A 23,501-nucleotide genomic window follows, 5' to 3' on the forward strand; every position below is an offset into this window, starting at 1 on the left:
AAGGGTTGTCTTCTAAGTATGGTGTCCATGGGAAGCCATGATGATGCATCTGAGCACCAGTGACTTATGCTGGAGACCAAATTCAATGTAGACCGAGCACAAATGTGTGCCCAGGCTGGTGTCAGGTTAGCCAGAGCACATAACAATAGATTTATACCTGAGACAGAACAATGTCTGCTGGAACAAAGGACTCTCAGTATTTTAAAAGCTTTTACTTTTAAGCTAAATCAGCTCATGTTACTGGCTTAACTCTCTTCTTCTTCTTTTTTTTTTTTTTCCTTTTCTTTTCATTTTGTGCTTCCCAGGCTTTGCACAAAAGTCCTGTATTTTATGCTGCAAACAGAAAGCAGCTTGATCTCTGCCAAGGATTGGTGGGTAAGGAAACTCCTTTGTATAAATATCTATGTATTCTTACACAAGATAACATTTTGCATGGAAGTTTGAATGTATAAAACTTGTCTTGGAAATAGAAGGTATCCATCTCCTCTCTCCACTTGGCATGGTGTGGATGAAGCAATCATTTACTGGCATAGGCTCAGTAAATAAGCTGGCAAGCTTTGAGATGGGATTTGAGGCATGAGAGGTGTCTCCACAAGCTGAAATCACCACTGTGTGTTGTTTCTGCCCATGCTAATAGGAAGTGTTCCTGTGCTCTTACTGGTCTGTGGTGTTGCTGCTTGACAATTGAAGAGAGACCACAGAAGGGCCTTATATTTGGACCTGTATTTGTACCTATTTGTTCTCTTCTCAGCCTTGCTGTTAGAAAAATAATTTTAAGCTTGTGTTGTCTAAAAAGACTATACTGCCGTCTGAAAAACAGGTAGAGGTGGGACTAAATTAGTTTTTGAGTGCTTTATGTCCTTAAAACCAAAGTTTGTTAAGTACAGTATCGCATGTAAGATCTACTGGAAATTATTTTCTTTTCTGAAAAGCTAATGTTTTCAAAGAAAAATGGAAAAGTTTTTTTTTTTCAATAGTGTGCTTTTATAGAGAACAGAAAAAAACCCACACAATGTTGGTAAAACACAGAATGTTTCTGTTGACAGTTATTGCTTGCTAAATTTCTTATTTAACCAAACAGCACCCAAATGAAAAGATCATGAGATAACAATTTCTTATTTAACCAAACAGCACCCAAATGAAAAGATCATGAGATAACAATTATAAACCCATCATGGTTTGGCTAAGTAAAGAACATGTCTGGATCATATAATTTTGTGTGTATGATTTGTTATAATTGTAAAGATATCAGCACAACAGCTCTTCTGCTGGGATCTTGGTGGCATTGCTGAACTTGGCTGAGAGCTCTCACTTTTCAGCCAACTGCATGTGTCTGTTTGTCTTGGCGCAGAGAACTGCTGGTTCCTGGCGGCCCTGGGAGCCCTGACATTCCACCAGGACATCTTGGCTGCAGTTGTGCCACAAAACCAGAGCTTTGAGAGGAAATATGCGGGCATTTTCCACTTCCGGGTACAGCTGCTCCCCCAGATTGCAGGAGATCCTCAGATATCCTCTGCTGTCTTTTGTGTCACACCCTTAGATAATTTGTACGTGGTTCCCTTTGGTCAGGGGCAAGTGGCCAGAGGATATCCCAGCCTGGAGAGGAGCCCATCACCCCTCCCACAAAGTAATGCAGGCAGTGAATCAACTGCAAGCCACTGAGGAAACACCTCTGCTTGGCTGCTCTCTCCAGCCATGTCCTACCCATATTTTAATGCAAACAAAACTCTTTTTCAAGAGTGGCAACAGTCAGCAGGACCTGAGCACATCAGCTCCAATATTCTACCCCTTTGCCCACCTCTTGGTACAACTCTGCTACCCTGCAGTTAGGAATTCCTTCCCCAGAAGTCCACCTGTGGCTAATTTCCCTGCTTGCTCGTTTTACACCTGATAAATGCTTTGTTTTCTCCTCTGGCTGGGTGGGGTTGAGGAACTGGCTCTGTGGGTGAGTCAGCACATCCCACTGACCCACAGCTGCTTGTTCTGTACCCACAGCTAGGCTATCTTGCCTTTCCTGTTGTTTCAAGGGGAGGTCCCTTCCAAGGGAAACATCAGCTCATTCCTTTCCCCTGACAGTTCTGGCACTTCGGGGAATGGATTGACGTGGTGGTTGATGATCGGCTGCCCGTGAATGAGGCTGGGGAGCTGCTCTTTGTTTCCTCAGTCTATAAGAATGTGTTTTGGGGAGCCCTTCTGGAGAAGGCATATGCTAAGTAAGTGACTCATTTCAAGTTATGCAAATAGTCTCTCTAAAATATGTTGGTTGGTGCCTATGCAGTTTGTTCTTGTTTATAAATGCATTTCCTAGGCCTTGCTACATTTGGAGTGTAGTAGATGGCTCTCATCTATCTATTATTACACACACAAAAAAAAAAAAAGCTGCCATTGCAGTAGCTGATATCAAACCAGGCCCTTCAGTTTAAATCCAAGGGTTTAGGTGAGAAAACAGCCCTATTGTGGGGGATTGTCCTCTGAGTGTTATCATTGTTTGCAGTGTATTGGCTAAGGCTGATGCCTTCCTTGTAAATATCACAGAGTGGAACACCATAGATAGACATTTTCAAATGTGAATGATTTCCAAAGCCTCCTTTAATGTATTATCAGTGTGAGAAACCTCCAAGAATTTTCATTTTGGAGGTCTGCTGAAACATTGCACTTTGTTTTGCTAGATGCTTTTGCTCTCAGGTCCCTGAAGCTGAGGCACGTCTCAAGTCACATGGCATGGGGAGAACAGTGGCTTCTCTCCAGGGTGTCTATCAGCACAAAGAAGAAAGCAGCAAGGCCTAACTGATGGAGTTTGTTAATATTTGGCTGAAATAATCTTTGCAGAGCAGGGAAAAATACTCTAGTTAACATTGAGAGAAAGATCACACAAAGGTGAGAATGTTCAGTTATTTTCATTTGGTGTTAGTGTTAGAATGAAAAGACTAGGCCAAGTTGCACTGGAATGATAAAGAAAATCAGATTAGAGACTGAGCTCTCAGGACAGTGTTTCTCAAGGTACTATATCTTAAATACAGCACAGTGCCTGGTGATAAATTCAGGCAACATTCTCAAAGGTAGAGTTATCAAAGAGTTGTGATGGGCATGTTCTCATTACAGTGCAGTCAGGGATGACAGCTAATGAAGAGTCCCTTTCAGACTATGGCCAGTCTTGGAGGCAATTTTGTAGATTCTCCTCTTCCCAAATACCAGAAATTCCCATAAAATAAAAAATGAGTTACAGCCTTCCTTTTGCTTTTTGCACACTTTCTTTTATGTTTTCATTGGCAACCTGTTCTCAACCTGTCATCTGTGATGATAACCCAAAGAATATATTGATTTTTTTTTTTTTTTGCTAGACTCTATGGCTCCTATGAAGATCTGCAGATTGGGCAAGTTTCAGAAGCCTTGGTGGATTTTACAGGAGGTGTCAATACGAGGATCAAGCTTGCAGAAGCTCCTCCTGATCTGTGGGATATATTGACAAGAGCCACCTACAGCAGATCTCTCATGGGCTGTCAGACACGTTTAGGGGTGAGGCTTGGAGTGACATCAAATGCCTTTACAACCAAAAACTTTTCCAGGCCCATTTCCCTCTGCTCAGCTGGTCATTGTGACTCAAAATGTATCAAAGCTGCCACACGTGGCTTTCTGTAAAAGTCACATTCTTCATGTTAAACTTTGCTCATGGATTGATTCCCTGATGCTCTCAGCTCCCTGTTGTTATGTTTAGGAACTGGTTTATCTATCAAAGAAATTCTATTAAATAGGGATCTGCTGCATTTTCCCAATTTTATTACATAAACTTTCCATTTTTACAGATGGTGCAGTGAGGTACAGACACATACAGAATAAAGTTATAGCTAAGGTAGAGACATGGGTCGTTCAGAATATGAATTAAAGTCTTGGCTTCCAAGCTTTATGCTACCACCTCAGCTGTTGGAAAACTACTTTTCTGAAAATCAAAACCTAACCTCCTGGACTTCCTTAAAGTGACATGGTCTCTAGCTGAAGACCCACAATTCAGGAAAGGCCATTAACAATCAACCTTCCAATTCCAAGCATACTGAAAAATCTGGCTCTTAGGAGGTTCCATTTATTTATTTATTTTCAGTTCTTCTGTTACTTTGAAAGTCATTGCTTACACAAGTACAAGTCTCTGCTATTGGTATAAGTCTGCTGTATGAGTAGGGATAGAATAAAAGGTTTATTTTCCTTCTGTTTCTCTTTCTTGTATACAGACAACAAAGGTCCTGAAGAATGGGCTTGTTGCTGGCCATGCCTACACAGTAACTGGTATTAGAAAGGTAAGACCAGCCCAAATGTCCTGGGTCCAGGTTAATTTGGATATTAGCAATTCTTATTGCATTCATAGGTTCAACCATTGATTAGAGCAACTATAATATCTCCTCCACAATACTCTTTTCTTAGTCTAAGGCTAAAAGAGACTGTGGGCTTTGTTAAGATTCACATTTTAAGTGTGTCCATTTTAATTTGGAGGCCTTGATGTAAAGGGTAATCATTGTGGATCAGTGTATCTTTAAGGGTGGGAATGATTCATGGAGCTATGCTGAGACCATCACCTAGAAATTCATCTTAGCTATTAAGAATGAAAGGACTGGCCTTTGGGGCTGCTGGGAGGATGTGCTGAAACTTGGGGATGTGCTTTTTATCTAGGGTAAAAAGCCTTCCTCTGAAACTAGTGGAGGGGCCATAGAGAAGTAAGGATGTAAAGGCCAAAATATGAAAAACTGCAGATAGAAATGTGGGTCAGGGGTGTGGAGTAAGGGAACTGACCTGTGCTCCTTTGTAGACAGTGCAGGGGGACCCCACTAATGTGCAGAACAATTGCTGGGAGTCCCCTTAGGATATTTGTCTAGAGGTAAGTGACTTGAAAAAATACATCCCAAAGGGTTGGAGCTTCTTCCTCCTGAATTGGTGGATGACTGACTATCTTGTCCAGCCTCAAGAAGAGGTTGACAAGGATGGCAAAGACTGTGTGGGGCTTTGGACATTTTGGTGAAAGCATGTTCAGTACCTGTAGCAAGAGGTACTAGGAAGAGCAGGAGAGATGAGCTGAATGAGGCATATCTGTGTCTCCCACAGGAGGAGCAGGAGGAGTTTATGTGTGGAATTTTTCAACAATGTGTCTATCAGTCTGGCTCCTCTGATGACATGAACAGCCAGGCAGCCTTAAGGGACTGACCGAGCATGTGGAAACAGTATGAAGTCAGCTGTTCTGCTGTGTGCTGTCAGCAAAGCCCCTACTGGCCTCTCCTCCCACCATGGCATCCCAGTTCAGGAAGCATTAATCTGTGTGGTCACCCATGGGGGGCTGCATTGTGCCACTGCACTGGGGTAGGACTTGGTTTTCACATGAGTACAAAATGAGCAGGTGTTGGAAAGGAAGAGGAATTTACAGTCAAGCCTTTAGATTAGGAATTCTATCATGTCTCTGGTTTCAGTTTAGAATGTAAGATGAAGCACCTTAATCTCTTTGTTGCTGGCATTTAGAGTTGCACGTTCAAAGATTTTTATCATCATACTTGCTGGCATCTATGAGAACAAACAAAATTGTTGTTAATATCTGACATAGTACAATGATATAAACCAGATGAGAACTGCTGAGACCTTGGTAAGCACAATGTTACTGTTTTCTGCAGGTGACCTGTCAATATGGACCAGAAAACCTAGTGAGACTGAGAAATCCATGGGGAAAAATTGAGTGGAAAGGAGACTGGAGTGACAGGTGAGTTACAATAGGAAAGGTGTGACACTGAGCAAAGGAAAGGTTTCTTGGAGGAAGGATGCTGCCATCTTCAGGCATGAATTAATGTTGAGGGCAGCAGTAAGATAACACTTGCACAGACCTTCTGGTGTCAAAGCATTGACTCCATAAATTTATATGTCTCCTATGTCTCCAGCAGACAGTGCTGCTGTAGCTAGCCTCACTTCACACATGCAGCCTCAATCAGATCAGTTCTACTTCTCCTTTTACTAATGCCAGAGGAAACATAATATGAACATGAGACGCTGACCATCTTGCTGCAATGTGGAGAGCATGCAAAGGGACAGATAGCTGTGCAGGAGGCTCTAAAAAAACCCCCATGTTTCAGGACACAGTTGTTTATCATGGGAGGGCCCAGGAAAAATCATCCACAGGCTGCAAGGTGTTGGAATTGGGTAACTAGGAAGGAGTCCTCTCTCCTGGCTGCTCGGGGAAATATAGTTGGGCATGAGATCAGAGGAAGCAACTAGCAGAGGTAAATGGGCTCCATATTTGCATCTACTTGATTTTTTTTTTTTTAATTGGGACCCATGAAAGACAGTGGTTTGCATTCTAGACCATGGGCCACTGTAAACTTTTGTCCTGTTCCTCTTTGAAGTGGAGCATGTTTCTTGCTTCCAAGCTTCACTTCATTCCCTGCACAGGCTGTTTGCTGAGGCTCAGGGCATAGAAAGGGAGGAAGAGTAGAGAGGTCATTGGGAATGTGAATGGCTTTCACCTTGTCTGCAGAGTAGTAACTTCTCTGATGCATGTCTGTCACATAATGACAACACACCAGCTGTTCTGCTGAAGAGCATAATGAGCAGCATACTGCAGGCCTGCCTTTGAAATGACTCCCAGCTGCCTCTTGTGCTGGCCTAGTCATTCATTCATTATGCCAAACACTCTTCTTATTATGTCTTCTTTAACAGAAAATTAGCCAACAAAGCAGGTCTCGATTTTTGTATTTTAAGTACTTGGAAGCTGTGTGTTCAAGTGAAGGGAGTGGCTGATGGAAATGGAACATTTCTGGCTTCTACTGCAGAAAACTGGACCCATTTAGCTACATCTCATGGGACCCAGGGTGGAGAGTCTTGTGTGGCTGAAGGCATAGTGGGGGATAAGCATGGAGATATGTAGAAATAGGATTTGGCCTCTTTTTATAGAGGAAAGTTTTGTCCTCTGCCTTGAATTTGTGGCCACATTTGGTTAGTCACCTCATGTTTTTCCCCTTAGCTCTTACAAGTGGGAACTGCTGAGCCCAAAGGAGAAGATTTTGCTGAGGAAAAAGAAGGATGATGGAGAATTCTGGTAATGACACAGTCTTGCTTCTCTCCTCTCTGGCAGTAGCCCTGGGGCTGCATCTGGAGCTGAAGCAGCACATTGCCACTTAGGCCAAGGCATAGGCATAGGTAATGAGCTTTAGAGCAGCCCGTGCTCCTCAGCTTGATGCTGTGACGAGGAGTGGCTGTGCTGACATGGAATGCACTATTCTTCAATGCAGGAGTGAGGGAGAAGCAGAGCATTGCTAGGTCTCCTGGAACTGCTGGAGGTAAAGGGCAGCTCCAGGAGCTTTTGTCCTGCCTTTTTTTTTTTTTTTTTTTTTTTAACCATAGCTTCGGGAAGTTCTTGTTTGTCTGCGGTTTCTCCACAGCTTTTGCCACGAGGTGGCAATGTTGCCGCCCCTGTAATTTCACTGCACTCCCTTTGCTGGCAAGATTATTTTATTCTTTGTTTCTGCTATCCTTTGCTGAAGTTGTAGTCGTGCATTAGCTACTCCTAGATGCTGCTGTAGAAGCAGACGTTCTCTTCTTTACTGCCTAATAAAATATGAGCATTACCATATGTAACACAGAATGGTGCAGCTTCGAAGTTCCCTGCTCCCTTTTCGTTTTATGAGCCATATGGGCTAAACTAAACTGCTGACAAGATGTCTCTCGGTACTCTTTTCCCAGGATGTCTCTGCGAGATTTTAAGATTCATTTTGTAGATCTGGTGATCTGTAAATTAACTCCAGACCTGATGAGCCAGGAAGATGGGAAAAAGTGGATGTACTCCTTGAAGAGTGGGAGATGGGTTAAAGGAAGTACAGCAGGAGGAAGTTTGGGATTCTGTAACGGTGAGGGGTGCTCTTTTGGATAACTCTGCTGACTCAGTAACCAGCTCCTTATAGCCTCTTAACATAAAATTGACAACAGAAACATGCCCTTCCTGTTTAAGCCTCCACACAAACATCAGAAATAAGCAGCTGAAGAACTTTGACTGGCTTCTGCTGTCAGAGAAGATGCACTGCTTGCAAACATAGGGCAGTAGGCTGATTATAGCATGAAATAAGCTTTAGGATCCCAGGATCAATTGCCAGTACTGATCTGTTCTAGGGCATTAAACTTGTGTGTTAAAATTTGCATCCTCAGCAGCTCCAGGGAGTATGTTTTAAGTAAAGTGAATAAAATAGTCAGAGGCTCAGGTCTTCTGGAAGCAGAGCAGGTGGAGTATAAAGTCAGCTAGCCTATACACCAGGGATGAGAGAGGAATAGTGATATATTTATAAACAAAATGAGCATGTAATTGCATGTAACTAGAAGTATAGTTCCTTGTTCCTGGGTGTTTTCTCCTGTCTTAGATAGTAGTTGCACTGCTAAACTTGTAAACTGCACCTTAAAATCAAATTCCTGTGGGGTGTGAAGATCCAGACAACCTGTGACCTATTCAATCCAATGCCAGGCATCATGTGGGAAGCTGGCAATCAATTTTGTAATGGAAAATTACATCAAAATGTTTTTCTTGTTTTACTTAGGCAACTTTTGGATGAACCCTCAGTACTGGCTGAATGTATTGCCAGTTGAAGACAGTAAGAAAAGCCTAAGTATGTGCAGTGTGGTTATATCCCTCATGCAGAAACACAGCACCAAACACCGGAACCAAGCCACTCACCTTTTCATTGGATTTTTACTCTATAAGGTGCAAAGAATTGCTTTGCTTTTCTTGCTCTCATCAAACAGGAGAAGTTCCAGCCCCTGTAGATTGTAGTGCTCTGCAGGACAAGAGTTTTTGTTGTGTGTAGGGTGATCTCTGCTCTTTCCTCCTGCCTGTGCCCAGTATCCTCACACATCAGGGCTAGGCTCCCTTGGGCTCTGTGCCCCATTTGCTGCCTCTCCACCATGTGTCACCCTGCAGAGCAGTGAGAAGTGCCTTTTGCTTCAAAGCACATTGGGATTTATTTTGCTGCCTCTGAAGGAATGTGCAATAGCTGGAAGAGGGTGCCAGGAGTCCCCTTACTTCGGGGTAGGAAGAGCTCTGCCCTCAGGTTATTTCCAACCATGGTAAAATTGTGCCTAAAAAGTGCTCCTAGTATGATATGGCATCTGCTCATGTGTGCATACTGCTAGCTCCCCATGTATCCAGAGGTGAGTGAATATCACTAGCAGTGAGAGTTTCCTACCTTCAATTCTCTGCTTATCTGAGTACCTTGAGGGCCACTCTTCTCCCTTGAACAAAGCCACAGGTCTTGTTGCTGCTGTAAGCTTGCACAGTTATGGAGAGGTGACTGTGGGGAAGGGTTTTTGGGTGGAGGGACTGAGGTTTCTGAAGGCAAAGACCTCATATAGATGTTTCTAGCTGCTCTGCTCCTCAGGAATGATTTGGCTGTGTTTGGTGAGGCACAGAGGTCCTGACTGACAGATGTTTCTTTTCTTCCTACAGGTGGGCCTACAGGTGAGTCCCTTGTCACCACTGCTGGCTGTTGTCTGGGGACCTGGGCTGGCACAGCTGTTAAGACAATGCTGAATGTGGTGTGTTTGCCTTTGTTCCTTGGCTGACAACGTGTGACAGTATTTGAATTCAGCAAGGCACCGCAGCAAGATACTACTAATGCAGAACCATCCTCTGACTCTACTGAAAAGCAGCCATATCAGGACACCTCATTGGCCTTGAGAGTGGGCATTAGTTGTTCAGCTTCTGTCCTGGGTCTTCAAAGGTATTATAAGTAGCATCAGCCTTTACCTGATGAGCACTTCAGCCTTGCTGCCGTTATGGGATGGTGCCCCAATTCTTGGCTGTGTCGTGGGAGTCAGAGCTGCCTTTCTGCTGCCTTCCAGTCTTGGCATGAGGTGGGAAAAGAGCCTGTGCCCTATGCGAGTCAAGGATCTCCTAGGGAGCTGTCTGATGGTACAGGTGTTTTCACCTTCTTCAGGTCAGCTCCATTTCTAGCATTTTCTTTATCCAAGAGATAAAGGTCCCTTTGGGACCTGAGAAAGGGCCTTGGAACTCAAATCCTGATTAAGTCCTGATTTTGGCCGTGACCTCAGAGGGCTATTTAAAACAGGGAAAGATTTAGCTCATATTGTCTTTAAAGGGCGTATCTTCCACTCTGTTACTACTCAAATGAGATTATACCTCTTAAATGAGAACCTGGCAAAAAACTAGTTTGGGTAGCACAATTGTGCTCCAAGTTATTGTAGACTCAGCATGGTAAAAGATGCCACTCCTTCCTGACTTGAGTATCTTGGGCACTATCAGGGTTACCTTCAAGGTAAACTTTCTAGCAGAGGGGGTCTGAGTGTGACCCTAGTACAGTGCTCTGCCACACCTGAGTGGGAATGGTGGCAGCCAGGACTTCAATTTCAGGTTTGTAGTGGTTGCCAAGATCAATGCAGAGAGATGGCAAGCTGAGTGCATCTAAGGTATTGGAACTGCTGTCAAGAGAGTATTGACTGGAATATAAAAACTTTGAATTTAACATAAGGGGCATGAGGAAGAGTAACCCTGAACCCTTCATAAGAAAGATTGCCCTATTAGTAAAAAAAAAACTGGCAAAGGAAGAGCAATAGCATCTCCCCATGAGGCTGCAGAGTAAAATGACTAAATGTTTTGAGGAACAGCCAAGATCAGAAGGTGATAGTAGTTTTAGCTAGCAGGATTATTTGTTGGGCTTGTGTACTGGGCACTCAGTGGCATTAAAATTAGTTTCATGTTGCCTGGATCAACACTTTATCCATCATCCTGTGGTGGAAAAGGGCCTGCAGAGCAAAGAGTGCCAGACAGATCAAGGACACTTGCATGAAGTCAGGACGAGGGCTTAGGTTGCTTATGCAGTATGCTCAGATCACAGGTGTTCTGAAAAATCCTCTGTTACCAGATCCCTTGTGCAAAGGACAAGCTGGGGAAAAAGTACGTGGTCCCTTTGGGAAAAGAGGTGTTCTGGCTAGTGAAGGGCAGTCTCTAGAGCAGTTTCTGCCTGCAGCCATTTTGGCCCATATGGCAAACTTTTGCAGAAGCCACATTGACAGGAACAGCTTCTCATCCCCAGTTCTTGCTGCTGTTCCTTACAAGTAGTGTTAGTTTTTTTTGTAAGTTGCAGGAAGCACCGTCTTTTGTCATATTAGTATTGGGCAAGGGTGCTGCATAGTAAGAACCACGATATCCTGGCAAGAGACTGAGTCCTTTGGGCTCCGTTACCTGCTTGTGCTGTAAAACAGGCTGAGATGTGAAGGCAGGTTGGCTGTGCCCTGCCTGTGAATCCTCCACACCTTTTGTCCATGTGTTCAGCTGGGGCAGAACACAATTCTCTTACCTTTCTTCCCTGAACAGTACCAGGAGAGCAACAGAAAGCTGCCCCCACGTTTCTTCACCCGACATCAGCCTGTGAACAAGCACCAGGTTTTCCTTGATGAGCGGGAAGTGACTCATGACTTCCATCTGGAGCCTTGTGTCTACGTGATTGTCCCATCCACCCTGGAGCCTCAGCAAGAGTCTGAGTTCATCCTGCGGGTCTTCTCCAGGAAGCACATTCTCCGGTGAGATGCTGCTGCCCCTCTGCCAGCACCTAATTCCCTGGGAAAGTCTGGTCTTTCTAGTCTAATGGGGGCAGCATAAAGACTTAACTCTGCAAAAAGCAGCACAATCTCTTTCAGAGAAGCTGGCTCTGGATTTCTCCTGCCATAGTATTCTCAGTGGTTGAAGCACTGGTTTTGGCCTTATCCTTTCAAAAATGGCTGAGATAGGCCAACACAATCCTTGCAGTGTGCTCATGTTTTAGACTGTGAGAAGGATAAGAGCTCCTTAGGTTTTTAGCTCCATTAGTTTGCCAGGAACTTCCCAGAAATGGGTGCTTTGGCTACTTCAAATGCCAGCAGTTTTTGGGATCCTGTATGGATATGAGGCTTTGCCTTACTGCAGCTGTAACACCAGAGAATAAAACACACAGCAAGAGCAGGTTGGGGCCCCATCCGGGGAAGAGGAATGACACCTGTGGTGAGACAAACACACAGCTCTGAGGTCTGTCCTTAATGTGTCTGCTTTTTTAAATCTCCAGGGAAATGGGCGGGAACACGAGCTTCACCCTCTCTAAGGTGAGGGGAGTGGGGGGTTCTGTGGTTCAATCTACAGTTCTGAATGTTGGGTTTTTCCTGTTGCTCTGCCCTAGAGGAGAGGCTGAGTGAAAACGTCAATGCTTGTGTTGCAGCACTTGAAAGCACAGCTTGGGTTTACAGACAGAATCCTTTGGACTAAGGGGACAGATGCAATCAAATGTTGAGGACAGGCAAAACTTTAGACAGCTTAGTTGTCCTTTTGTAAACTTCTTTTAATGACACCATTTTGCTTGCTCGACAGTCTTTCCTGTTCATTGGCTTTTTGGAGACTCATGGTCCATTCTTGCACTTCTCCCCATCCCTTTCAGGCTTTAAACATTTTGATGACATTATGGGACCTTAGCTCTACTATTCCCATGCAATTGCCTAAAGGTTATTTTCAAAAGAACTGGTCTCAGTGGCAGTGCATGCACATCTGCAGCTTGTGCTAGGGAATTTATGGTATAGTCTGTTCCCCTGGCATAAACAGGGCCTTTCCTGCTTTCATCTCCTCTGTTGGACTGTACAAAGGAGAACAGAGACCCTTCCCTCTTCTTGGCACATAGGGAGCCCCATGCTTTGCACAGTTTGGGGTGGAGTGAGAGGAATGTTTCTCCCCACTAAATGTTATCTGAGTATTTCTCTCCAAGAAATAGCAGTTCTGTGATGTAGGGAGGTATCTTAGCAGTGGGATGTATTAGTGATGTAACACTGATTGCAGTGGTGGGCAGACGATGGAAGGGACAAGGAATGGAATGCCATGCTGGGAAAGCATCTTTAATCATTTGGTTGACAATATTTTTCTTCTGCAAGTTAATGGATTTTTTGATACCTTAAAGGAAATTGTTGATAGGTATGAAGGCAAGATTTGGGAGGATTTCTTCACAAAGCATTTTGAACAGGTAAGTGCTTGCATGAGTAAACTCCTTCAGAGCTATTGTGTAGCTCTGTGAAAGTAAAAGCATCTGGATGTTCAAGGGAGGTCTGTGGATGTGTGGGGAGCAGAGAGGGACTATGGAGAGGAGGTTGGACTCTATGTACAGTGATGACTCCACGCAGCAAATTTGCCTGTGAAGTTTAGCAATGTTATAGCACTGAGACAGGCACACTTCTCTGCACAACAGGGTGTCAATGCCTGGAATTTAATGTGAATGTGACAGTATCAAGAGGCTCCAAAGGCATTAGCAAACTGATGGGCAGAAAGTCCATAAACAAATGCTAAAGGACTGAGCAGTATCCTCTAAGGTCACTTTTCCAACAGGGAAACAGCCGAATGGACTACAGAAGCTGACCAGGCTCACATGCTCTCCTTAAACATTAATTCCTATTGCCTGTATTGGGGACAAAGTGATGGTCTGTGTGGATCCATCCTACCCTTTGGGGCATTCACTGGGGAAAGCTATCTATTAGAGAACACCCTGAAATATTGGACCTTGTCTCACACTTACTTCATCACAGTTGGATGGCAACTAACCTGTTTTGAGGTGTGAAATAGATATTGGGTGTCCCATCATCTTTCCCCCCTAATTTTCCCACTGAAATATGATCCTTACTGTGAAAGATTATTTTTAGTGATTTCTCAGGCCTGATTTGGGGTGGAGCTGACCATCAGGGATCCCACTGACTGTGGTGAGGGATGCAAGCGTTTCACCTTTCAGAAAAGGTCACTGCATTTATTTAGCATCATACCCTGTATTTGGCAAACACAATTTCACAAAAACAAATCTGCCCTTTTAATAGGAATATTTTGAAGGAAGCTGTTACTAAAAACAAGGAATGCTTTCTCTTTTTGCCCCTTGTTTAAGATTTTGGTTTTGAGAATGGTGTGGCTTTGATGTGCTAGAAATTGCCACATACTGTGAGTTGCTGGTCCTTTGCTGTCAGGACATCCAAGTACACACAGAGGCAAAGACAGATACTGCCATTTCTGAAGGCTTTACCCTGGCATGTCTCCGTGATCTGAAAGCAGGCTTTTATTTTTGAAGAGTGACATTTAAAAAAATCCTCCAAACAAACCATTGTCACAGCTGCTAAAAGATTTATAAACTTTAGTATGACAAGGGTGGGATGGAGTCTCTGCTTTGAAAAGTTTAGGTAGAAGTATTCCAAAGTTTCCTTTCTTTTTTTTTTTTTTTTTTTTTTTTTTTTTTTTTGTTTGTTTGTAAATTATAAAAGGGGAATGTTTGAAGCAGATCCCTTGACAGTGTGCTTGATGGGACAGATGGCACCAGGGCTGAAAGGCCTGTATCTTCACTTAGTGGAAATCTGCCCTACTGCACTGATCTGTGTGAAGCCCTGAAAACTTAGCCTCGAGCACATTGCAGCCCTTACAGGCTCAGAATCTTGTCATATTCAAAGGGAGTCTTTTCTATCGATTTTCACAGTGGCTGGAGTGGGGCCAGAAAAGCAGAGAATGAAGATGGGGCATGCTGGGAAAACAAAAGAGGGAGAAAAGTGATTTAATACTTAGGAAAAAAAAAACCTAAAATTCTCTCCTATATCACAGAATCCTGAAATAAATGCTGTTCAGCTCCAGAGGATCTTGAATAATATATCTTGGAGAAGTAAGTGCTGAGAAATAATGTTTCTGTAAAATAAACCCTCTCAGAGAAAAGCCTCAGCTCCTGTATCCATTTCTTGAATTCTGGGAAGAGAAACTGGCTTCAGTCTGACTGAACTTACTCTTTTGATGCCATGTTAGATTTCCAGAGCAAAAGGATTTGCTGGGGTGTGAATCAATATGGCAGAAATGTTATAAGCAGAGCTAATCTAGTTTGAATTTCAACAACTGAAATAATGAGGGAGGAGAGCAAGCATGGATGCAGAGTCTTAATTTGGCCTCCAAACCTAGCTTGACCTCAGCTTTGATTCTGAAACTGTATCTCATTTCAGCCTGTGCCACTGCCTCAGTTTCAGCAGCACCAAACTAGAAGATGTGGAAAGACTGGTCTGTAGGAATTGGTGTGGTGGAGGAGGGTCTTGCCTTGACTTTCATGTGCTTGCTCCATGCTGGTGTTGCTATTTACTCTTCCCTGCTGTGCATGCATAGGGCTGCCCCTTTCTCTGTGTTTGGGGGACAGGATGAGGTGCAGGTGGCCTCTGTAACCCATGCTTGTGAGAGCCAGGTGAGCCCTGAGCTTGTCTCTCTCATGTGTGACATCCACTCTGCTGGGGGCAGCCCAAAGCACTCCACAGGCTTATAATTTAGACCTTGGTAACAAATAACACTACCTGGGCAGCAGTGAGGCATTGCAGTGGCTGTTCTCTCTGAACAATGACAATGAAATTACAGATATAATGATGAATCCAGATCTTTTTCCTGGTTTCTTCAGTGGTAACAATCAATATGCAACATAGAAAATGATCCGTCCAGCTATTACAGGCAACAAAGAAGATGATCAAAAGAGTGATGTGATGCCTTTTTCACTTAAACTGAATTTGATATTACTCTCTTTTCTACAAAAGTGGGCAAGGATAGTTCTTCTGTCTTTGTAAACTGACCCACCAGGCACTGTCTTATCTGTGAGAAAACAATATTGAACAGGGAGTCTTTACTTTTAATAAATTATTAATTTTAAGAATTATTTTAAAATCTTTACAGTACTTGGTTCATATTTACTAAACAGGGCTATTACAATATTAAAATTATTAAAGCATCTTGACTTCCTGCAGAGAAGGGATTGGTGAGTTATGATTCTGTCCCTTACTCAGTGGAAGGTGCAGACCAACTGTAATCATGATTTGCAGTGAGATTAGAGCCTATTTCTGTTACTCTTCAAGTTATATATGAACCAGGAATGCTAAGCTTTGAGGCAGTATCATGTTTTCAGCAGTGCCTGTACTTTTAATTATATTAACAGAGCTGGCAGCGTGTCTGAGAAAGAGAGGGAGAGATGCTTAGTACAAGGGTTTCAATTAATCTGCAGTGCTGTTCCCCAAAGCTCTTCAGGTCAAGTGACTTTTCTCAAGGTCATGCAGTAAATTCTGTTTGGGATTAGAGCTTTGGATGTCCTTTTCCTTCCATTTTCTCTAACAGCTGGAGATAGTGTACCATATTTCATTCTATATTACATGCCTGCAGGGAGCTCATATTGGATTTTCTGAGACTAGTAGAATCCATCCTGTTGCCTCATATTTTTATCATCATAAATGATACATCTTCTCAAGTGGGTGTAAAGTTTCACAAAGGCTTTGGGGCCTGACCCCTCTCAAGTAAGGGGGAATTTTGTGAGAGTCCATTTTTCTGAGAGATGTCTACTGACTCCTCAAAACATTTTTTTTTTTCCTCTCCAGATTTCCAGAATTTTCGCCTCAATTTCAGTCTGGATTCCTGCCAGGGTATCTTGGCACTCCTGGATGTATCCTTGTCATGAGTGATGCTTCTGACTCATACAGTACTTTACCAGAGCATTTTTTCTTGGGCCAGACTGGATGTTACTGTGATTTCTTTACCACCAGGACATGGCCTTGCTTATTGAACTTCTCACCCTCCATAATAACAGTTCAGCTGTGACAGACTGGAGCTAGTTTGGGAAAGGGTTGACTCCTACCACTTCTAAAATCAGCAGCCAGGTTTTCTTTGACTTTAGTGGGAGGAGGATCAAGTCCATAAATAGGCACGTGGGCTAAGAAATCATTATCCTCATATTATAATTGCATGGATGTTAGAGTGGCTGCAAGTTTTTTGGTTGTTTGGGTTTTTGGTTTGGCTTTTTTTTTCTTTTTTCATTTTTTAATATATATAATGGGTGCTTCCTAATGTTTGAGATGTTCTGACCTTAATGTTCCCACTAAGCTGAATGCCACTGGCACACTGAGTATCCAGGAATTCAGAGTCCTGTGGAAAAGGCTGCTTTTCTATTTGGTATGACAGTAATTTCTAAGCCCCCTTTCAATATCTCCCTGCTCACAGTCCCTTTGGTGTCACCTGTTGGGTTTTGGGTGGTTTGGTTTGTTTAAAAGTGCTCCCTCACCCCACAGGAAGTTTTCCAGAAGAGAGACACCCACAGACCAGGAAAGCTTGACCTTGTGGAACTGCATGCAGCTGTACAGGAGACAGGTGAGCCCACAACATATTTTGGCAAGTCTCATCTTCTTGCTCATGAAAGCTGAAGAAAAAGCACAGGGCTGGGAAACATCTTGATAACTGTGTGGAGAGCTCAGAAGGAGTGGAAAACATTATAGTTTGCATGGCCTTGGCAATCTCTTCTTTCTTCTTTAGCTGGGTAAACGCATCTGAAAATTATTTTGCCATGGGACGGGCTGCCCACTCTTTTCTCAGTGTGGTCTCGCACTGAGAGTTGTCTGAAACAGAAGTGTCTGACTATTTCAGAACCAATTTTTGAACCCCTCCTGTATGTTGCTAAGTGAATTTTAAAAGATTTTGTAGGGTTGTGGGGATGCAGGAGGCCAGATCTAGCTTGTATTAAATTGCTGCCTCTGCTGAAAACGACAGCTCAGGGACCAAACCTGGAAATGTGGGACTTGCATGGAGGCTATATTGGTGCCAGACTTCACTAATTCACATGCAGTGTCTGAGGCTTGGTCTAGAAATGGAAGATGATCCATATGGGTCCAAATACCGGACTGAGCTCTGCTGCTATTACTGGGGGTTGTGTGGAGGCTGGAGTTCAGTCTTGTAGCTTCCTTTCCATGTTTACACCTTAAATATAATTCATCTTTTTGGTGCACGTTCACCCAGTTCATCTGAGTCAGTGAAAGCATAGTGAGAAACCCAGGCAGACCTCTGCTAAAGCAAACTAAAATCCCAGACCATGAATAGCGAATGCTTTTGTTCTTTGCAAATGCTGCTGCTGCTTGACATTGGGACTGATGCTTTTTGTATGAGCTTCCTCTGGATTTTCTTTTTCATCTCCTTTCCTACCCTCTTGAGAATATTGCTCTTAAACCCAGCTGCTGCTATTACCCTCATATCCCATGAGCAAAAGAGGCCTCTTTGTATTTTATTTCAACTCTGGAAGGACTGTAAGTATGGGGGAGCAGACCTGAACCCTTTTAAATTTGGAGAAGATATTTTTGTGTAGAGATCTCATTTAGGCTGGCTAATATTTGATTATTTTAGGCCAGGCTTGAAAAACAAAGCTGTTGGAGAAGGGATGAAGACCACTCAGTTGTGCCATCTCATTCTGTGTTCCTTTTTTCCCCCCCCATTTTATGTAGGCATTTCACTCAGCAATGAAGTCTGTAATTTGATGGCAATCAGATACGGTGACCCTGACTTACAGATCAGTTTTGAGAGCTTTGTTTGCTTCATGCTTCGAGTGGAGATCATGGGAGGTGAGGCTGGTGTTCTGTGTCTGGCCAGGCAAGCTGGGCTGCCAGCTGAGCCATGGCCCCTCTGATGCTGATCCCACTGGCAGTGGGAAGTGGGAAAATTGCAGGACTGGATTTCTGAATAAAGCAAGAGTAATCAGTTTAAAGCAAGGGACAGATACAGAGGAAGCTAAGCTCTCTCTTTACCTCCCTGCCAGTCCCTTCCTACAGACATCTAAGCTGTACATATCAGAGTGATTAAGCTCTCTGCACATTTGCACTGGCCTTGTAGGAAAAGGTAGGCAAATTACAGACGAAAACGACTTGTTTTTCATTAAGAAGACAGCCTTGAAATACACCTTTGCCAGGAAGAAGAAAGCTTTGAAATATGTCTTTGGACTGCAGTTTGATGATGAGACAGCTGATACTCAGACCATGCTGCAGACACTTAGCACATGTCTCATAATTGTAGTGGGTAAGGTTGGGACCCACCAGCATTTTGAGGTTTTACAGATGGATGGGCAGACAGTAACATGCCTGACTTTATTCAGTTGCTCCCAGTGTTCCAGCCTTTAGGGATCTCCCAGGGACAGAACAGAGAAGCTCACATGCACTTGAGAACAGCCTACAAGATCTGCCTTTGGGGTTTTTCCCAAGACAGTGCCTTGGCTGTGGTGATCTCTTGGCTATCAGGTTAACACTCCTTATTTACTTCTTTTGCAGAGGCCTTTCGCAACTTAACACAAGATGGCAAAGGGATATATCTCCGGAAATCTGAGGTAAAGCCCATCCCCTGACTGTCAGATGCAGGCCCCTTTGCTGCATGTGGCACTGCATGTTTTATTCTGTAGCCTTAGAAAAGGTATCTTTAACTGACCACTTACAGGGCAGGTTACAAACAGCAAGGAGACTCAGGCTTCTAAGTCTGCTTTATTATGGCTTCTATTTCTTCTGGAGGTAGAATATCTCCAATGCCCTGTAGTCCAGTCCAGGTGAGAGTATGGCAGAGCTCTCACAGGGATGGATTATTTCAACCCCCTTTCCGTATTATTTTCAGTGGATGATGATGACACTTTATTCCTGAAGCAGTGCTGTAGAGGAAGAGACAACCACACCTGTACCAGGACGAGGAAGGCTGCCTTGTTTCAACTTTTTACTTCATATGAAAAATCTTTTCCTCAAGCAGACTTAACATGATAACCACAGACTTGGTGAACTCAAGTTTTACTAATTAACATATTTATTTTGAGTCCTACTTCACTTCAGACAACCCTACTAAGGAGAGACCATTGGATGCCAATTACCACAAGTGCACAGTGTGACACCGTGGAGCATGGCTGAGTTGTTGGGGTCACCTGCTTCATGCTAATGTAATGCTGCTGTTATAGGCACACATTGTGGCAATGCCCAGAGGCTGTGCTTGGTGATGGGGCTCTTGAATCTGGGAGGGAAAAAGCCCCTGTCCTGAGTAACTTGTCACCTGATAGAGGGATCCCCGTTCTGTAGCTTCTAGGCCCATGATAGAGAGCTGGAATCTGTGGGCTTCTGAGAAAGAGGGGGCGGAGACTCACAGAATGAATGAACAGTCTTCCCTAGCCCTGACTTGGAAAGGTGATCGCAAGTATTCAAACCATCTCTTTTGCTTTTACAAGTTAACATAGCCCTATTGAAGTGGCCCTAATTTGATTTGACCAAGTGATGAGCTGAGCCTCCAGCTGTTTGTTGTATCTTGATTGTGTATTTATTTAAGAAAAGTGGGTTTTCTCTGCAGATTGAAAAGTACAGTACAGTGAAAAGTAAACTGATCCCATATTAAGAGACTGGCAGGGAATGAATGTTCTCAGTAGGATGATACAGAAGCTTTCTGATAAAATATTTGGATATTTATTTTCTATAGGGTGAGTGTGTGTGTGTGTACTTCTAAAGTATGCAGGAAAATGTAGGTTGTAGCTAATTAAATAGTACAACTCAGGTGCGTGGTGGCTGTGAGCAGCATTAGAGAGCATGGTATAAGTGGGACTATTCACATCAAATTCCATGAGAGAGTTACTTGATGCATCTGTCTGTAGGATCCTTTTCCACTTTCTTACCATTCATTTATTTGGGCTGGAAATTTCCACCCTAAGTGACTGTTACAATTTGCTGCTTTGATTTTTTTTCTTTTTTTTCCCTTTTTTGCATTCCTGCAGACAGCTCAATTGAGGCTCTTTTACAGTGCACAGCCTAGTCTGAGTCTGGGTGCTAAATGAAACAGAGCTCCAGTGGGAATGAACATATAATGAAAGATCACACTCTAATACCTTTGTAGGAAGGAGTTATATTAAGCTTGCATAGGCAGCCTTCCCTCTGGCTTTTTGTGACTTTTTAGGTGCTTAATCTCATAAATATTTTTTCAGAGTGCATGTAAGATTCAGGAATGAGGTGGACTGTGGATAAGAAAGTAAACATGGGCATGACTGAGCTCAGGGATGTGCTTACCACTGCACTGAGGCCTGAGCAATAGCATAAGCATATTTATAGAGGAACTCCTTTGCATATAAGTGTTCCCAGTCAGGAGGCATTAAGCAGTAAAAACAACAGCATGCACTTTATTTCCCAGAACAGTCTGTTTCTAAGCAATATCATTTTCATCCAGTTTTTATGAGAAAACTGTTAGAACCAGATAAATAGATGGCTGTGTTGGTACTTGTTTATTACAGATGATATATCTATCATCTATTGGGAGCGACCTGCTGTGGAGTCACAGGGTTCAGTGTCTGAATCAGAGCAGGTTGGAGGGAGCAGGGACACCCAGGGCCCCTGGAGCAGCCGAGGGCTCCATGTCCCACTGGGCTCCCAAAGAGGCTCCGTGTCCTGCCGGGCTCCTGAGGAGGCTCCATCAGCAGCTCCCTCTCAATGCACGTCCCTGTTTCCTTTTGTGATTCACAGCTGAACATGATGGTGCAAACTAAATTAGCCTGATTTAATTTGCACTCAACTCAGCAGGGGATGTTATAAACACTGATTTACTGTGTGCAGGAGCAGCGTTCGAAGAACCAAAAGTATTGGTTAAGGGAGCATAGGTCCTGCTTTTCTCAGCATGTTTTGGAAAGGATGGTCCCTGGCACCTGTGGGAATGTCCAGGGGGATCTGTGTGAGTGCAGAGTGTTCACAGCAGACTGTGTTGGACATGATGGGAGGGAAATCTCTCAGTCCCAACTGGGTTTGTTGCACATTTAAGGCTGGGAGTGTGCTGGATGTAGCTCCACCACAGGCTGTGTGCAAAACTGGTGCAGGACACCCAGTTTCAAATTGCAGTTCATTTTACTGTTGTACACATTGTTTTTTCTATCAGATTTTGTACTTATTTACTTCACACCTCTTTAATGCAGAACAATGTAATTGCAGGGAGATTATTTTGCTATTGATTACTTGATCCAGGAAAGAAACAGAATTCATCCATGCCATGAATCACTAAGCATTTGCAGCAATAAACTTTATTGAGCCATGTGACTTGCTGTTACAGAATTGTAAAGAATCTTTTACTGGAATGATTATACCAAACCATGTACAATTCAAACTGAATTATCTGGCTCACAATAAAATGTTTTTGGCAAGGGCACCTACTCGGACACTGTGAAGCTTTTATATTCCTAACAGAATAATGTTTTCTGGGCAATTCTGAAGATATATTACTCCTCATTTACAATGTGCATTGTGAAAAAAATGGTCTGAAATGCTGCTGAAGGATGCATTCGTTTGTAACCACAGCATTTACAGGGATGCTGAGCTTTGCAGTGGGTGGTATTGCTCTAGCAGAAATGAAAGAAAAGTGGGACTGTGGCTTGAGACTAGTATTGCTAATAAAAGTCCTTTTTGAAAAAGGCAGGTGCAAGAATAGCAAATAATGTCTGGAGTGGGAAGAAGAGATGGATGGTGAGGTATATTGTAACAATAAGGCTGAGATGAAATTGAAAGGAACTAATCAACCCTTTGCAAACAGAGTCTTCAGCTAGAGCTTATTGCTGCAAATACACACACACACCTGAAGTATTTCATGTTTCCTGGATATAGTTAGTGTGCATGTTGAGGGTGCAGTCGGGGTACAGCAGATAGATACCAGTCAGCCGCACTGCTCACATGCATTCTGCATAGTCAGGGCTTCTGTCTAGATGGCAACAGGACAGGCTCTACTCTCAAGCCTAACAGGACTCTAAAAGATCTAAGACTTACAGGAATGACAAGCATAGCTGGAGAGGTCGTGGCTACGGTGAAGAGCTGTGGCAGTTTTAGGCAAAAAGGGGAAGAGCTGTCCTCTGGGGACAAGTAACCACAAGGCAAATCACCTCAAGATCATGGGCTCTTGCCCTTAGGCAGCTAGAGATGACCACCCTAGAGATACCAAGCTGGCCCAGGTTTGAGATAGGCAGAAATACTCAATCTGTGTGTTTCTTTCTGGGTAATCAATTAAATGCTGTTGAGACACTGCAGTGTAATTCTCTGTCTGAGGTCACATCTCACCTTTTACCTGTTTTACAGTGGGGTCACCAGGACTTCTGCCTTACCTAAAAGCACATTGAATCCTTTGCTAAGAGGTATTCTGTTCATGCAAATGGCTACTGCACTATCACAGCTGTCCAAGCTGTGTCAGCAGACTTTGATCACACCACAAGATGATCTGTGTGGAATGAATGATGTTGCTTTGGTTTTGATTATTAAGCAGTACATGTAATCCTAATTCCATGACCCACAAATGGACCTCTAAAGGGCAAGGTGTCATTGGACTGGCACCATAAAAATGAGAACTTTTGGAGCTTGTGGAAGGAAAAGCCTGTTTCCAGGGGCAGATGGTGCCTGAAAACTGTCCACTGAGCAGAGTGGGTGCAAAGTGTCCCACTTTGTACAGGGCAGTGATGGGAGTGAAGAGACAATATGGGGATATGGAGTCAAAGCCACTGCTAAATCCAAGTGTCAACCAGTCCTCAGTCACCCACTCTCAGTTCTACAACCCACCAGGAGACTCAATTCTGACAATGGGATTTCAAAATTTACAAACCTAAAGTCTTTTTTTATTTCCTCTGTGAGCTGTTCAGGTCAATGTTTCTTGGAAGACTGTGGAGACTTTTCTCCTAAAGCTAGTCCTGCTAGAC

At 43.4% G+C, this 23,501-nt stretch overlaps 1 protein-coding gene across 1 annotated transcript in view; it reads left to right on the top strand.

Moving 5' to 3' along the window:
* Positions 1 to 22,059, top strand: part of CAPN14 (calpain 14) — a 31,918-nt gene extending 9,859 nt beyond the window's left edge. Inside the window, exons 4-22 of the mRNA XM_053937991.1 lie at positions 306 to 375; positions 1,352 to 1,470; positions 2,077 to 2,213; positions 3,342 to 3,516; positions 4,224 to 4,289; positions 5,646 to 5,731; positions 6,986 to 7,060; positions 7,705 to 7,868; positions 8,547 to 8,722; positions 11,339 to 11,544; positions 12,063 to 12,099; positions 12,939 to 13,001; positions 14,606 to 14,663; positions 16,393 to 16,457; positions 16,895 to 16,963; positions 17,080 to 17,158; positions 18,280 to 18,396; positions 19,096 to 19,151; positions 19,430 to 22,059. Coding sequence (XP_053793966.1) covers positions 306 to 375; positions 1,352 to 1,470; positions 2,077 to 2,213; positions 3,342 to 3,516; positions 4,224 to 4,289; positions 5,646 to 5,731; positions 6,986 to 7,060; positions 7,705 to 7,868; positions 8,547 to 8,722; positions 11,339 to 11,544; positions 12,063 to 12,099; positions 12,939 to 13,001; positions 14,606 to 14,663; positions 16,393 to 16,457; positions 16,895 to 16,963; positions 17,080 to 17,158; positions 18,280 to 18,396; positions 19,096 to 19,151; positions 19,430 to 19,456 — 1,845 coding nt within the window. The 3' untranslated portion in view covers positions 19,457 to 22,059. The remainder of the gene's footprint in view (positions 1 to 305; positions 376 to 1,351; positions 1,471 to 2,076; positions 2,214 to 3,341; positions 3,517 to 4,223; positions 4,290 to 5,645; positions 5,732 to 6,985; positions 7,061 to 7,704; positions 7,869 to 8,546; positions 8,723 to 11,338; positions 11,545 to 12,062; positions 12,100 to 12,938; positions 13,002 to 14,605; positions 14,664 to 16,392; positions 16,458 to 16,894; positions 16,964 to 17,079; positions 17,159 to 18,279; positions 18,397 to 19,095; positions 19,152 to 19,429) is intronic.
* The last annotated feature ends 1,442 nt before the right edge of the window (positions 22,060 to 23,501 follow it).

The sequence above is a fragment of the Vidua chalybeata genome, chromosome 3 (genome assembly GCF_026979565.1).
Source record: "Vidua chalybeata isolate OUT-0048 chromosome 3, bVidCha1 merged haplotype, whole genome shotgun sequence".
In the NCBI taxonomy this organism is placed as follows: Eukaryota; Metazoa; Chordata; class Aves; order Passeriformes; family Viduidae; genus Vidua; species Vidua chalybeata.